The sequence below is a fragment of the Nematolebias whitei genome, chromosome 12, assembly GCF_014905685.2.
Source record: "Nematolebias whitei isolate Nwh7 chromosome 12, NemWhi1, whole genome shotgun sequence".
Classification (NCBI taxonomy): Eukaryota; Metazoa; Chordata; class Actinopteri; order Cyprinodontiformes; family Rivulidae; genus Nematolebias; species Nematolebias whitei.
Window position 1 is genome coordinate 21,310,489 of NC_056509.1, and position 15,834 is coordinate 21,326,322.

Sequence of the window (15,834 nt, forward strand, 5' to 3'; positions counted from 1 at the left end):
TTTTAAACCCTTCCCATACTCTTGCAATATTCCAAACAATGTTTCTAAACGCTTGTCATGATTTCAGCTCTCTGCCTTCTGCAGCGCACTCGGCCTCGCCCACTTCTCCTCTCTGCACGGAGATCAGCTGATCAGCTGATTTCCATGCAGAGAGGAGAAGTGAGCGTGGCTGAGAGAGATGAATTATGACATTCTGTTCTCTTTTAATAAATGAGATAAATTAGGAAATACTGTACGTTCAAACAAAGCAATGACGGGTTGCTCCACTTGCTGAAAGGCTCTTTAGCTCACATTCTAGCTGGATTATCATTTTACCATCAACACAAACTGGGAATGTTACATATTTATAAATATGTACTTCCCTTCAGTCTTATTTGCCTTCAGCCCAGATCAGATCCGTCTTCTTGTAGAAAATGGCGAGGTCTTAGTCTGTTGTCTGCTCTACAATCAGATCAAATGATCTTCTAAATGAGATGCCAGCAGTGGCAGAATGCCCCGCTCACCTCCGCAAATTTCCGCAAATTGCCCTTCGGATTTTAAGCCAAGCGTGCAGTTGTTCTTTGCAGTTAAAATGTAAACACTACAATCAGCATTTTAATTCACGGTTGCCAAACAAGCTGTAAGCTAATCACGAGGAAGAGATAATGAGCAAAGCAAAAGAGAGAGCAAGTCTAGGGAGAGTGTTTGCGATTAGCTCTCCTCTGAATTTTTTCCCCCCACTGCTGTGTTTTGCATATTAAATAAAGTGTGACATATAGCATCTTTTGTAAAATGCATGCAGGCTTAATGTGTATATGCTACAGGTGAGGTTTTACTTGAATATCAATAAGCTTTAAAAAATCTACTAAAACCTTGATTGGTAAAGTTATTCCCTTTCTTGTGACCTTAGCACATCACATTAGCCATTAAAGACGTTAAAGTGTTGCTATAGAGAGCTGATGTTCAAGCAGTGACCCAATAATTACAAAAGCTAAGGTGATGGCCGCGGGCTTGACAGGACCTTTGGTTGGACATATATCCAGAATCGACAAGCGTAATGCTTTTAACCTTTTCTTCCAAATTCATTACTACACGTAAACTGCTGAGAGCAAGGACCCCGATGCTTGTCATTTGAAATTATTATCTTCTGCTGTTTTGGTGTAGTCGCTGCTAATTTTGAAGGATCTGCAAACATACCTTCTGCAGACACTGAAGTTGTTTTAGCTGCAATTAGACGATACACCCAGTGGCACTAACCTTCATTCTAATATCGCTTCAACACAGAAATGTACAAATTAATGTGGTACAAATTATGTTCTTTTTTTATTTTTACAAATATTAGATACAAACATAAAAAATATGATAATGGGGTGGTCTGCATCTCTCTAAAGAACTATATATTTACAACAAAACATTCTCTCAAGGTCTATATTTGCTTCTGTTTACTGGTGGCCAGGAAAAAATCCAGCTCATCTCATTTGTTTGGTGTTCAAGTGTAATTTCTGAACAATGAAACTGTGCAACACCTTGTTACTTTTTTTAAAGTTTAAGGCTACATTTACTATTAATACCATATGAAAGCCTTTATTATTTATACACTGTTAGGAGTTAATATATCATCTGAAATATTAGTGATGAGACGCTACCCACACAGCAAAAAGAAAGCCACTTCACAGAATGCTGGTTTTCATGACTGAGTTGAGGAAATCTCCACTTGCTTCTATCCTATTCATAAATGTATTAGTGCGTAAGGGAGAAAGATATGACATCCACCGCTCAGCAACTCACAGACAAATTATAAGAGATATCACACTTGGCTAGCTTTGCCATGCTATCTAAAACGGGAAAAACAAGGCATTCGATTGTTGAAAACAAAGAGGTGTCATCACCCACACAATTTCTTTATCATTCTTCATTCAACATTCAGTCTTTATCATCATCTTGATGGTTTTCCACTTAGCTTCCTTTGTTACCTAAGCATACATGCGAACCCACGTGTGCGCTTGCTCTGTACTGTAAAGCAGACTCCAAAGTGTTTGTTGCTGGCTCTCATCTTTGCGGAACAGATGGCTGGTTTTCTGTACCACATGGCCAGCACTCAGGAGATGAGAGAAGCTCTTTAAGAAGAAGACTTTCAATCTGTTTTAGCAACTGTAGCCCCACCTCAGCATTGCATCTTCTTCTTTTTTTACCGCATGGCGTCAGCAGCAACTCTTCTTTGTCACACCTCCTGCATGTGGGTGTTTGTGGTGGGGGAGGGTTGTTGATGATTATGTTAATAGCTGATGCTCATGCGAAAGAGTCCAATGCAAGGCCGCAGTGTGAAATTATTAAGATGCTGAATGAGCGCTCGGTCTACTGGCTATGAACTGCATCTTGCTGCGGCCCCCTCGCTTTCCATCAAGTTTCTCCAACGTGGGAAAACACTGCATATGTATGGTGAGCTCCATTCATTATTCATGCCAAGAGTTAGTTTGAATGCAGTGGAGAGGTGGGTTCATCTGTACGAGAGATGGTGAGTAGAGCTGGGGTGTACAGAGTTATGGGTTTATTTTTTGCATTTAATCATGGAGATTGGTTAGAGACACATGGGCTGAGTCTGACCTGAGGCTTGCCATGGGGCTATGAATGATTCTAATTGGTTTGTGGTCAACACCTTGGTTGTAATATTTGAAATATTTGACTGCTTTCTACACAAGAACAAAAAAAAAAAAAACAGCTGCAGAAAACACTGACTTCTAGGTGGTTATGAACACAATTGTGTTCTTTGTATTTACATCCAGAGTTGCCTTCTCCTTAGTTACAAACACACTTGGGCTCCCTGTAGTCATGTACCGAGTGGCATTTCCTTTAGTTGCATATGAAGTTGCTTTCTCCATAGATAAAGAGTTGCTTTCTATGCAGTTACCTACACATAAGAGTTTCTAGTAGAACAGTACTGGGGTATGTTCCACTTTGTTATATACAGAGTTGCATTCCCCATAGTTGCGTAGACAGGTGTGCTTCTTGTGGTTACATACAAAGTTGCATTGCCAGTTATGTACAGATCTCTGTTCCTTGTAGCTTTCCCCATGGTTACAAAACAGAGTTGCATTTCCTCTAGTTGTGTACCAAGTTGTATTCCCTGCAGCTACAAACAGCATTGCGTTCCCAAATAGTTACATTCTGAGGAATGATCCTCAATTCCAGAGTTGTGTTTCTCAATGTTAAAAGCTTATTTTTTTGCAACTTCGTGATAGAGTAGTTTGGGAAAAACAAGCTGATTTTAACTTGATGGTTGCCAAACATAAATGAATGATAAGAGGTTTGTTTGTAGTCAACACTATGGTTGTAAAAGCTGAAATATGCAACTACTTCTAAACAGAAAATGTCAAGCTGAGAATAATACTGACTTCTTGATGGGTTAAAGTAATACATACAATGTGTAGCATGATGTAGTCTCCCAAGCGTGGGGCGCTGTCGATGCGGACGAGGATGCCGTCTTTGATGGTGGTGCTAAAACCCACTGCCAGGCGGTCAGTCCGTGTGCTTGGCCTCTCATTGTTGGGCCAGGTGTATGTGATCAGTCCCCCTCCTTTTCCAAAGATGTAGGTTGTACCAGCTGTAGCAAGAAATGAGAACAACTTTTGTAAATAATGCAGATTTAAAATCTACTAACAGGATGGTGATATGGGAGTACAGTGTATTCAGATGTATTTCCAATAAAAAAAAACACTTGGGAATATTTACAAAGAGAGCAAATTAAGTTAAGAAGCCCTTAAAATCCACCTTACTGCAGCTACAACGCAATTCTGCTAAGTTCTATTTTAGGACTAATGAAATTCAACCACCAGCATCTTTTAGGTAGGAGTCAGCAACTCCCCCGACGCCATCTCTGGCCTATCCAGCTCTTAAATATAGCTCCTTTCTAGGGAATAAGAGCCAGTATGGCCAGAATGGGATAAGTCTCTCAATCCTCATGTATTATATATGAGACCTGCAACCAAAGAACAAAGGTTGACACAAGAAAGGAGAGAAGGGCTATGTGTGGGGCCTGGCAGCAGCAATCGAAGAACTTTTCAATGGGTTTAAGTTGACAAACGCAGGAAAGAAAAAATAATAAAAAAAAGGGCTTCACTACCACAAGGGGATGAGCACTTGTCAAAAATAGTTGCTATTACATCAACTGCTTCTCAGATTTGTGTCAGATCAGAACCCCTGACTGAATCGAGCTTGGCGCTAAGCCACGGATTTCCGATTTTTTCAACCAACGCATGAAAAACAGAAGCAACAATTCATTAGTTGGTGGCTTGGATTCAATTTTTAGCTTCTGAATGTTCCCCAAGGTATGTCAGAATTAAGGCACCAAATCAAGTATCCACTTATCCATCTTCTTTGCATTTAGGCACAGATAATCGAGAGATCAAACACATTAGACTTAGAGCGGATAGACCAGAGTTGTTGTGTCACAATGAGAGACAAAACTGACTCCAGTGGCCTGGGGAGCGTGGAAAACATTTGGCCCACCTCAGAGGCTGACAGGGATTTTCTAATGAAGTCTCAGAGTTCTTGCATGAACATATTAATCCAGTTTTTTTCTGTCCTCATCAACACACTCCTTCTTCTGCATCACCTCCCGCTCTCCTGCCAAATACCTCCACTTCCTCCCCAAGTCACCTGAACATCTGTTTGGCTGTATGATGGCTGCCCAGCTGTCTCGTTGTTTCCCCTATGAAGTGGCCAACAATCTGCTCCGTGGTCCGTAATACCCCAGAGACTGCAGGAAACATATGGATGTGAAAGACTTTGAGAGAATGCGAGTCTACTGTTGGCCAGATGAGCATCTTTATTTGCCTTCGGGCACAAAAACAGCTCAGGTGTCGGCGTTGCAAACGACCAGCCAGTGTTGTCTGCATGACACAAAAAATACCCAAACAAGTAAAGCATTTCAGCTGCTCGTCACCAATTAGCTTAAACTGATGGTTTCCTGCAGTTCTTGCTGTACAGAAACAATAAATGTGTTTGATTGGTTTCCGTGCACTGCAACTGAAGCCTCATCCATCACTGGTCTCTAACATTGTTCTAAAATGGTAAATTTAATCCAAGATATTGTATCAGAATACAGACAGCTGATGCCCCAATGACGGCGATATGCACTACACTGCAGGAAACCCACCCCCCTGTCTCATTACCTTAAAGTTATTATTTTATATATTTGCATTAGAGTTGATGCAGACTTGGGATTAATTTCCCTGACAAACAAGGAAACTTTGACTATCTCAACTAACACACACTTTTACTTCTTTCTTGAGAGGATAATGATGATGAGCGGCAAAAAAAAAGTACAAGCGCCCCAGGGAGCCAATTATCACATCGAGAAGATTTGCTTAGTGTTTCAAGAAGACAATGTTCGGCATGAAGCATGTGCAGCACCACATACCCACACAAACAGGCTGGATGTACGCCGCAACGCTCGGGTGTGCCAATGGTGTGCATGTCGACCATGGCTTCTCACATGCAGTCACACAAGTGGGTGATTATCTGCACAAGTACAGAGAAGACAGAGAACCCGAGATCGCTGATATGTTTCCCCAACAGACTGCTGGGTCCAAATTCCACTAACCGGATCTCCAACTGCAGGAGTCCACTTTGCATCGACACACTGCCTGCAAAAGTACTAAGTAGAGAATGGTTTCTAGCATTAACAAGTGGTACGCCAATGTCCCCCATCGCTGAAAGATTTGCATAGTGAGTGTTTTTAATTTTCCAGATGAGTGTTTTCTAGACTGGAACTGAACAAGGAATGCAAGTAAACATTAATGTTTCTGGTGCAAGACATTCAAGTGGGTAGGAGTTACACTGTGTAAAAAAACAGAGGCGTGTTTGTGTCGTGCTTGAGGCGGTGCAGGGTGGTGAATCCTGGTGAACGGAAGGAGCAATTTTATCCACCACATGGTGCAATGGTGGAGCCAAGGGGTAGCCAAAGGAGGCCTCGGCCACTGTAGATTAATTTTGGCCACCCCAAGGGGTGCTTAAAGCTTTACTTTTAAGCGGTATGAAAACTAGAAAGCCTAGTTTCCTCAAATGATAGATGTGGCTGGTTTACACATGTAGTGGTGTCCATTTTGTATTTTGAAGTGGCAACCCACTTTTCTAAAGAAACTTTATGCCTAGATCCAGCCACACATAAAAATGGAAGTTGGTATCTTACTTATTTTTCAAGTTATCATGCTCAAAACATGCACAGATGGACACACATGGTATTTTCAATTTTCAGTTATCAGTGTTACTGTTTCCTCTTCTGTGTTGTTGTTGCTGTCAATATATGTACTTTTACACACAAACAATGCTGTGTATAAATACTGAAGCTGAGGAAAAGACTAAATGTGCATCATCCTTCAGGGATCACAGTGACTTTCCACAAACATGTAAAATGCAGGAAGATATTATTTGCAGTTCACAGGTTTTATTAAGGCATGTGGCGTTAGAGCGGTTCTACATGTCAATACATCATCAGGTGGTTTCAGAGTTACAAGGTTCTGTAAAAATCACTCGGAACAATACAGCAATGTACTGATATTAGAAAATATAATTTGTACTTTTTAATACCTGAATATTTTTCAAATGCATGTATTTTTGAATACTTAAGTATTTTCAAAAGTAAGTATTTCAGTACTTTGACTTGAGTAAACTTTTGACTGAACAACTTTTACTTGTAGTTGAGTAAGATTTGACCATGAGTATCAATACTTTTACTTAAGTACTAGAATTGAGTACTTTGTTCACCACTGCGTAAAGGTAAGTTAAAACATGTTTTAACATTGACATATGAACAGGAACATGGGAGTTCTCACTTCCCACAACTGAGAAAAAAAGCCCAGGTTAATAAATAATCGTCTTTGAAAATGTGTTTCTATTTACAAGTGCAAGAAAAATGATGACATTTACTCCATGGTCAATAATTTCAGTTCAATATTAATACAAGGTTGAAAAAGAAAACCAGTGAAACCAAGTTTGCAGTAGCTATGGTTGTGTAAAATATTTGTTTTACCTTGATTTACCTGGTTAGAATTGCAACAAAGACTTTAATAAACAATTTGGTGCGGTTACAGTTCACTTATTGGTTCCTGGAAATAAAGATTAAAGACACTCCTTAAGTTTTCTCTCATAATTAGTGCAGATTATCTCTCAGCTATCATGATCAATACATTCAAGAGAAAAGTTTTACAGGATCGAGTCGCAGAAAAGACTGATTTCAGGTTGGCTTTAGCAGCCACGATGCCACAGTGACAAGCCAACGGCAGGAAAAATATCATCAAAGAAACTAATCTAAACAGATTACTGCAAAAGGATGTTATTTTGGTGGATCAGAGGGAGCTTTCATCTATATCTCTGAATAATGCAAGTTTGCTATGGCCAGTGGGTACCAGAGGGTGGTCATGTGAAATGTTACCGTAGCACATAAACATATGGGAGTAAAAATAAGCTTCTTAAAACATACTAGACCCACACACAAATCCATTTTTTAGTATTATTTCATGGTTGATTATATATATATATATATATATATATATATATATATATATATATATATATATATATATATACATATACATATTAATATAAAAAAAAGAAAACATGGGGTTAGTTTTGAAGTAAAGGTGATGCATAAATGCATCCCTCTCCCCGTGTTCTGATTCATTCAATCTGCAGCTGGGCTCCGTTTAGACACAAACAGTGGATGAGAGATGAGGTCAAAGCCTTAGCCTCCATTTCACAGAGGCCCCCCGAGGCGTGGCAGTGCAGACAGAAGGTCAGGACACCTGTCTGCGGGACAGATATGTCCTTCAGGCCCACAACATGACATCACCCAACCAGATAAAAAATATACAACATTTGTGAAGAAACAGGAATCATAAAAAGCTTGCTGCTTTCACTAAACTTAACCTGTGAGAAAAAGCCTCGATTGAACAAACAAGATGCAATAATAATAATAATTATTATTATTATTAAAAATGTATTTGTTATTTATTTTATTGTATTTTTTTAAAGATAGGATATAAAGGTCTTTTTTATTTTTTGGTTCCCAGTTTTGAATCTAAAGTTGTAATCTTAAAATGCATAAAATAAATTTGAAACAGGTAAAGAATGTCTTTGTTTTGAACAGTAAAGGGTTAAAGATGTAAACTACAAATTAACACAACATGTCTCTCATTGTTTTTGTTTTTTTTAACCTGCTTGAGGGGCAGTCTTTATACGTCCTGCAGCAGAGTCAATCAGTGGAACCTCCTTGAGCCTTTCAAAATAAAAGTCTCATACACATACTGACCTCAAACTAATTTTATCTTATTTGTTCTCGGCTGCTCCCGTCTTCAGGGGTCGCCACAGCGAACTAACTTGTTTAAAGGCTTGATGATTGTTTTTACACCGATGTCCTTCCTGACACAACCACAGACCGCTGAGCTACCACAGCCCTCTGTGTGGAGCAGAGAGGTGCTGTCTAGGGTGCCTGGGGAAGCAGCTTTTGGGGGTTAAGGGCCTTGCTCAAGGGCAGAGAGTGGGGCAAATGAGGGTGGAGGCAGGTGTGGGTGCTTCACGTATCCCACTTTTGACATTGTTGGTACGGGGAGTCAAACTGGCGACTTTTCGACCACAAGCCCACCTTCTCTAACCTCTGCACCACCTCTCCCCTCAAACTACTTTTTAAACTTATAAAAAAGCTTTTTTGTTATTGTTTCCATAGAAACCCATTATAGAAGGTCAACTATTATTTAAAGTCCCCCGCCTCTCACACAGTGATGCCTGGATATGGGCATCGGTGACCCCCGCGACCCAAAAAAGGAAGAAGCGGGTAAAGATAATGGATGGATGGAACTATTATTTACAACATGTACACAGACAGAGATTATAATCTGTGTGCTAAAAGATATTCCTCATTAAACTCTATTCCGAAGCATGAAGTTACCATTGTATTTATCAAAGGTTTATGAATACTTTGCACCAGTGCTGTTTTTTTTATTTTATTAATCTTTTAAATCTCAAAGAAATGGGAGATCTTTGACATCCTTCTTGACATTTTCATTTAATTCTCTCCCCATTTATTCTTCTTGTTTTTCATCCGAGTGGCTCTAGTCGTACGTCTTGCTCTAAACATTTATTAAATTTCACAAGGCCCAGATGCTCTCTGTAAGACAGCAACAGGGAGAGAAAAAGCAGAGCAGCTGTCATGATGTGAGTGTGTTATAACTGGGTAATTAGTTGTAGTCAGACTTCACACCACGCTGTGATAAAAGCATCTACTTAGGTGCAGCAGACTTACAGTAGACTGGTCTTACTGCAGAGAGGTATTTGTTAACCCCAGAAAAGCTGTTGGATCATCGGGTTTGTATTTGTTTTAGTGAAATATGCATGGGATAGTAAGGGTGTTCATGTTTGGAAACCACAAAGAAAGCTTTAGCAGGTGATCGAACAGAGCTACACAAACACGACGTCTACGTGCACACACACTTTTCACAGACATGTAAACTGTAACACACAAATGCAGAAGCGCACACTCATTCGCATTTCTCCTCGCAGGCTGTGTGTGTTTGTTTATGTACTTTTATGTCTCTCCTCCTGTTATCTCTCGGGCTTTCCGCAGCGCCGACACCCCCCAGGGGATGCAAACAGAAGACAAACACGGTTTGATGTGGTCAAATTTTTCTCCCGTCGCAGAATGAGAAAAAAAAAAAGTAAAGATTCCTGGAAAGAAAGAAAGAAAGAAAAAACATGCTGAAAGCGAGATGCAGGATGTAACTGCCTCCTCAATCACGTTTAGAAGATTTCCGTCACCATCACGACTCTTCCCCCTTCAAACGCGGGGAATTATTAGGCGCGCTGTCCTTCACACGACTCCAATGAAGATTCATTGACGGCAGAATCAAATTGTGAGACACTGAGCTGTGTAATCATTGGGATTTATCTCCATTTTACAACCTCTTATCATTTCCTAATTCATATTTCCAACTGTTGTCTCTCTGTGGGATTCAGAAGGAAAGGACTGATGATTGAACGTTCTCTGGCTCAGTTCAGGGGAAATGGCTTTTTTTAAAACATAAATGCCTGCGTGTGTTACTGTGGAAAACACGTATTTAATGCTTAACGTTGTCATCACATGTGGCGGCCGTATGTCCCGTATCTCTTAAACTACGGTAAACAAAAAAGCAGAATAAGACTGAAGAAGCGGGGCACGATGTGAAGGATGTAAAGGAAACAGACAGTCCTGACTGATGTACACAGTTTGTTTTTCCTGCTATAATAAGCCGTATAACACTATGGATTTACGCACCAAAAACCAGGGGTAATGGAAGTGGAAGGGCCGCTGAAGAGAGAGAGAGAGAGACGAAGCGTGCCAAGTGAGAAGTGGAGCCAGAGCTCTGCCGTGATGTATGTGCAAACACAGCAAACTGTAAAACACATCAAGCACTGGGATCACAACTAAAATGTGTCATTAGTTTTCTCTCCAAGACTGACCCACAGCAAGACTGGAAAACCCTGACATGCTTCAGATTGATATAATCCATTGTAGGTCATATAACAACATGCATCATGTTAGCTTGTAAAGGATTAATTCTACAGAAAATGTGATCAATCATCAAAAAGTTTATGAAAAACAAGAAGACCGCAAGTTTGATTGTGGATATAATAGTTATTTTATCCTGGAAACAATGTATACTGATGATTGCATGACTTTAATGCTGTTTTGTTGGTATTACTTAATGTTTCAAACATTTAACTGGGCAGCTGTGGCTGAGTGGTTAGAGCAGTCATCCACCAATGGGAGAGTTGAGGGTTTTATTCCACCAGAAGTCACATGCCGAAGTGTCCCTGGGTAAGACACTGAACCCCTCATTGCATCGTGTGTGTCTCATCAGTGTATGAATGTGATAAAGCACTGATTAGTCTTTGTAGAGATCTAGTAGAGTGCTGTATGAATGGGTAAATGAGGGCACAGATTGTGCTGTAAAGAGCTTTGAGTATCTTGATAAGATAGAAAGGTGTTATATAAGTACAGTCCGTTTACCATTTACTATAACTTATGAAACTAGAAAGTTCCTGGAGAAGCTTTGATGGGGACTGCCATGTTCCTACCATTTTACATTTTTTGATTTGACAGTACTATATGTTGGGGTTCCTACTCAGCTACCATCACACCAAATTTCAGCTCTATATGGGAAAAAAAAAATCAATGAGTTAAAGTCTTTTTTTTCTTTTAAGGTATGGTAACCATCTTATTTCAACTGAATAGCTCTAAAAACATGAGTTATATCCATTTGAAATTAGCTTCTGCAGCCATATTGCATTTTTAGATTTGAATTCAGAATGCGTTGTTCATCTCTGTCATGTACCACAACACCAAATTTCAGGTCAATATCTTTGAAAACAGCTGAGTTATCATATATATTTTTTCCATTTAGCTAAGGCAGTCATCTTGGATTTTTAATTTGCATTAGGGATGTATAACGCAACCATACTAAATTTCAGCTCAATAATTCAAAGAACGACTGAGTTACAGTCAGTTTTGGTAGTTGTGGCAGCCATCTTGAGCCAAAATGGGTCCAAAAGTTAATAGTTCAGAGACCTCTCCCCTGTGGGTCATGTGACCACAATGTGGTAGTGATAGGCTAAGAGGTCTGCCAGTGTTTTTCAATTAGAAAAATTGTGTCTTTGTTTGCAAATTGCGTCTCCATGGTAACTCAAAATGCCAATAAAAGTACGGTAACAGCACACATCGCGGGGCCGAGCCGGTCATTTTAATATAACACATGTGGGGGTACACATTGTGGTTTGGGTCACATTAAAGTTGATGGAAGAGCATGACCCTTTTCAGGTGGATAATAAGAAGCAGTGCTCAAACAAAATGACCCGGAGGCTCAGGAAGCGTTGCTTTTGCTGCTCAGGCTGCCAAATATCAGAGATGTCACTGACTGGGATGGAGAAGTCAAACACTGATGCCAGTGAAAGTACTAGAGCTGAACAGCAAGTCCCAGAGAAGTTCAGGCCTCTCTGCTGTTCAGAGCGATTGATGGTTGTCTTGGAGCTGGTAGCACGCGAGGAGGGCAGTGAGTGGCAGGAAACACACGAGCGCACGGTTTAACTCGGTGCATCTCATGCACAGAAAAGTCAATTCAGGGGGAGTGTTGCTTGAAGGAATTGCAGCCTCCATGTTTTGTTGCAGTTTTTGTCAAAGCTTGAAAATATCATGAACAATCGCTCACAGTCATTGGTAGTTAGGAATGATTCTCAGCTACTACCACATCAAACTTCAGCTAATCCTCTGTAAAACTGATTAGGTTATACCCACATTTATGTTTTCTAAGCTCAACTAGATGTGATGGTCAACTGGAATGGGTTTACACTTAAAGTTATTTGTAGATTTACATCCAACTATCACTTTATGAAAGTTTTATTAAAGTCTGTCCAGAGCTTCACAAGATATTTTGCTAATGGATGAAAAGAGTTGACTCAAACTAAACTCATTACCTATTTTCTTTATTTTGTTTTTGTTTCGGCTGCTCCCTTCTTCAGGGGTCTCCACAGTGAACTATTTCACATGAAGACATGGCGATTGTTTTTACACCGGATGCTCTCCCTGATGCAACCACAGACCACCGAGCTACCACAACCCTCTGTGTGGAGCAGAGAGTGCTATGCAGATGGTGAGGGTTAAGGGCCTTGCTCAAGGGCCCACAGTGGGACAAATGAGGGTGGAGGCAGGTGTGGGTGCTTCACCATTCCCACCCACATGTTTTCATGTTGTTGGTCTGGGGAGTTGAACCGGCAACCTTCCCCACACACCTCACAGGCCCACCAAGCTCATTAGCTAATAATGTTTGCTAAACAAGTATTGATTATATGTGATAGGGATAGCTCTCAGTAACTATCACAACAATATTTAGCTCAACATCTGTAAAACTGATGGTGTTGTAGCCATTTTTGTTATTCTAAGTACAGCTGGCTGTGGCAGCCATCTTGAATCAGGCTGGTAGGACAGAAGTGCATCAGTTGTAGATGCTCTGATTAGTTTGAGATTTCAACTAAAACCCGTCCAGTGGTTTATGAGATATTTTGCTAACAGATGGCCAAACATGAGCATATCAACAAGCAAAATGCTTACTGCTCGTCTTTTGGTGGTGAAGAATAAAAAGTAGATGTTCACATTTATCATATTTGAAATCAGAAACTGCTGGTGCTGATTTGGATTCAGGACATTTTTGGAGGTGGGCTGTGTGCATCCTTTGATGTGTTTGACAGAAACTAATCCTGACAACACTAACAGAGACTCTCAGCAGTGGAACAAATGTTTTGTTGAGTTAAGGTGGAATGAAAAAGCTGCATCAGTGCTGGAAGTGTACTGCCAAAAGGCAATTTGGCAAATTATCAACCATTGTGTTCATATTAATGCAACTTATTTAATTTTTGAAGTGACTGAGACTCTCAGATCACTTTAGCTAATGTTTTAAAGTCATTATGGCGTCAAACTTTGAAAAGAGACTTCTAAAACCAAAATGTTTTCTGGTGAGCTCAAACATGTTCACCAAACCTTTGGGTATTTCTCGGCCTTTGAGGAATCATGAAACATGAACGATGTGAAGTCAACATTTGTTGTACATTCATGGCTTTGCTCTCATAATTTTTATTTTTTTAAAGAAAGTAACATTTTGTGTGTCCTGAAAATGTTCCTGTAACATGTGAAGCACTTTGGGCTTAAAAGATAAAAAGGCATTTACTACTTGTTGCAATTTTCCTGTCAGTGGTTTAAATGTATCTAAATCAGAGAACTAAAACATTGTTACACAATAAAAATAATAAAAATCACTTTGTACGCTTTGGCTAAGTGCTAATTTGTAAACTTAGTCCATAGTTAGGGTTTTTTAAATGAATAATTTTAAACTATATAACAACAAACCTACATTTTCACACCCACACAGAACATATGAGGACAAAATAAGAATACACGTAGGTGAAAAAACAACTGCCTGTTTTAGCTGTAAAACTTGTCAGTGTTTATTTAACAGGTTTATGTGCCAAAGTTTCATCTCAGAGTTAAAAAACACTTCTCACTCTTATTGCATTTAGTAAAATGTTCCTAATCTTAGGTTCTGAAGTGAAATAGACGATTGTTGAAATTCTGTTTTGTACCTCGTTAGGTCATGGTGGCTTTACTGGAACAATGAAGAGAACGCTCATATATTTTATAGTAAGAACAAGTGTCCAACTGGCACAAACAACTTTTTTTGGGAGTATATCAAAGAAAAAAATCTAATTGTGTTTCTGAACTGTTACATGTTTCTTAGTTTTTAAGCAACATTTAAAATGATGTTAGTTTATGAAGAAATGACTGGATCAAAATACAGCTGGAAGTCAACCAGAGCTTGATTGTATGTGTTTTGTGGGGATTTGGGAGAAAATGTTCAGACAAAAGGTAAATATATATTTAGATAAAATGTGACAAAAATGTCTACATTTTAATGTATAAACGTAACATAAATTGCAATGTTTATGGAAATCAAAATATTTGGGTTGCAATCATTTTAGAGCATTTAAACTGCTCAAAGGTGACAATCACACTATGAGCTGAACATTTTGTGGTAAAATAAAAATAATAAATTAAACTGTGACAGTGCCATTTTCTTTCGTTATCCATGCTTTAAGAAGCACCGATACAAAAAGACACAGAACACTATTCCTGATAGAAATGGGACACTTTGAAGTATTTTTTTCTTTGTGTTTTTCCAAAACATGAATGAAAAATTTTGATGACACCGGAAAAAAAAAAGGACGGATGAATAGTAATAAGGGTGCGTCAGTGCTTACACATTGTAACACATAATTAGTCACTTTAAAACGCCATCACTGAGTCTAACATTAGTCATCTGACCCAGACCTAAATCTACTTCAGAATCTGTGGCAAAAATTCAAAATGCCTTTTGACAGATAGTCTCTGTCTAATCTTACTGAGCTTGAGATATTATGCACGGAAGAATGGGTGAATGTACAGTAAATAATTTCAGCACTACCACTTGATCTAATGACCTCTGTTTTTATACAGTTCAGGTAAGAGCACCTCACAAACTTAAATAAAGGTGAATAACACTCACATATGCCTTATGTACTTATCTCTTACATATGTCTCTACTTATGTTTGTTCCAGAGTTAGATCTTAGGGCAGCAGCTTGAGGCCCATACATCTTTTTACTTCACAGCCACCTCTTCCAGCTCTTCTGGGAGGACTCCAAGGTGTTCCCAGGTCACCTGAGAGGCTATCTCAGTGTGTCCTGGGTCTTCCCTGGTGTCTCATTGCAGTTAGACAGGCCTAGGACACATCTCCAGGGAGCATCCTTACCAGCTGCCAAAACCACCTCAACTGGCTCCTCTCGATGTGGAGGAGCAGCGGCTCTACTCCGAGTCTCTCCTGGATAACTGAACTCCTCATCCTATCTCTAACGGAGAGTCCAGCTAACCCATGGAGAAAATTCATTTTGAGCTTGTAGCCGTGATCTCATTCTTTCGGCCACTGCACAGAGCTTGTGACCACAGGCGACGGTGGGAACGTAGACCGACCGGTAAACAGAGAGCTTCACTTTGCGTCTCAGCTTCCTCTTCACCACAACAACTGAATACCAATTTGAGGAAGCTTCCTTAAAGTTTTGCACCTTGATGTTGCTGATGGTCCTGTGGAAACTATATTAGCAATTAGGGATACACAATATTATCAACATGGTATCAGTATCGGCCGATATTAATGATTAAGTTAAATATCGGACATCGGCCATTCCATTAAAATAACTCACTGATACTAAAGGTGCTGTTTCAACACAACGTTATGACATCACG

The 15,834-nt window shown here is 39.6% G+C and overlaps 1 protein-coding gene across 1 annotated transcript in view; it reads right to left on the reverse strand.

Moving 5' to 3' along the window:
• Window positions 1-15,834, reverse strand: part of LOC119418450 (neurexin-3b) — a 528,753-nt gene that overhangs the window by 118,394 nt on the left and 394,525 nt on the right. Inside the window, exon 17 of the mRNA XM_037685736.1 lies at window positions 3,399-3,580. Within this exon, the coding sequence (XP_037541664.1) occupies window positions 3,399-3,580 (182 nt within the window). The remainder of the gene's footprint in view (window positions 1-3,398; window positions 3,581-15,834) is intronic.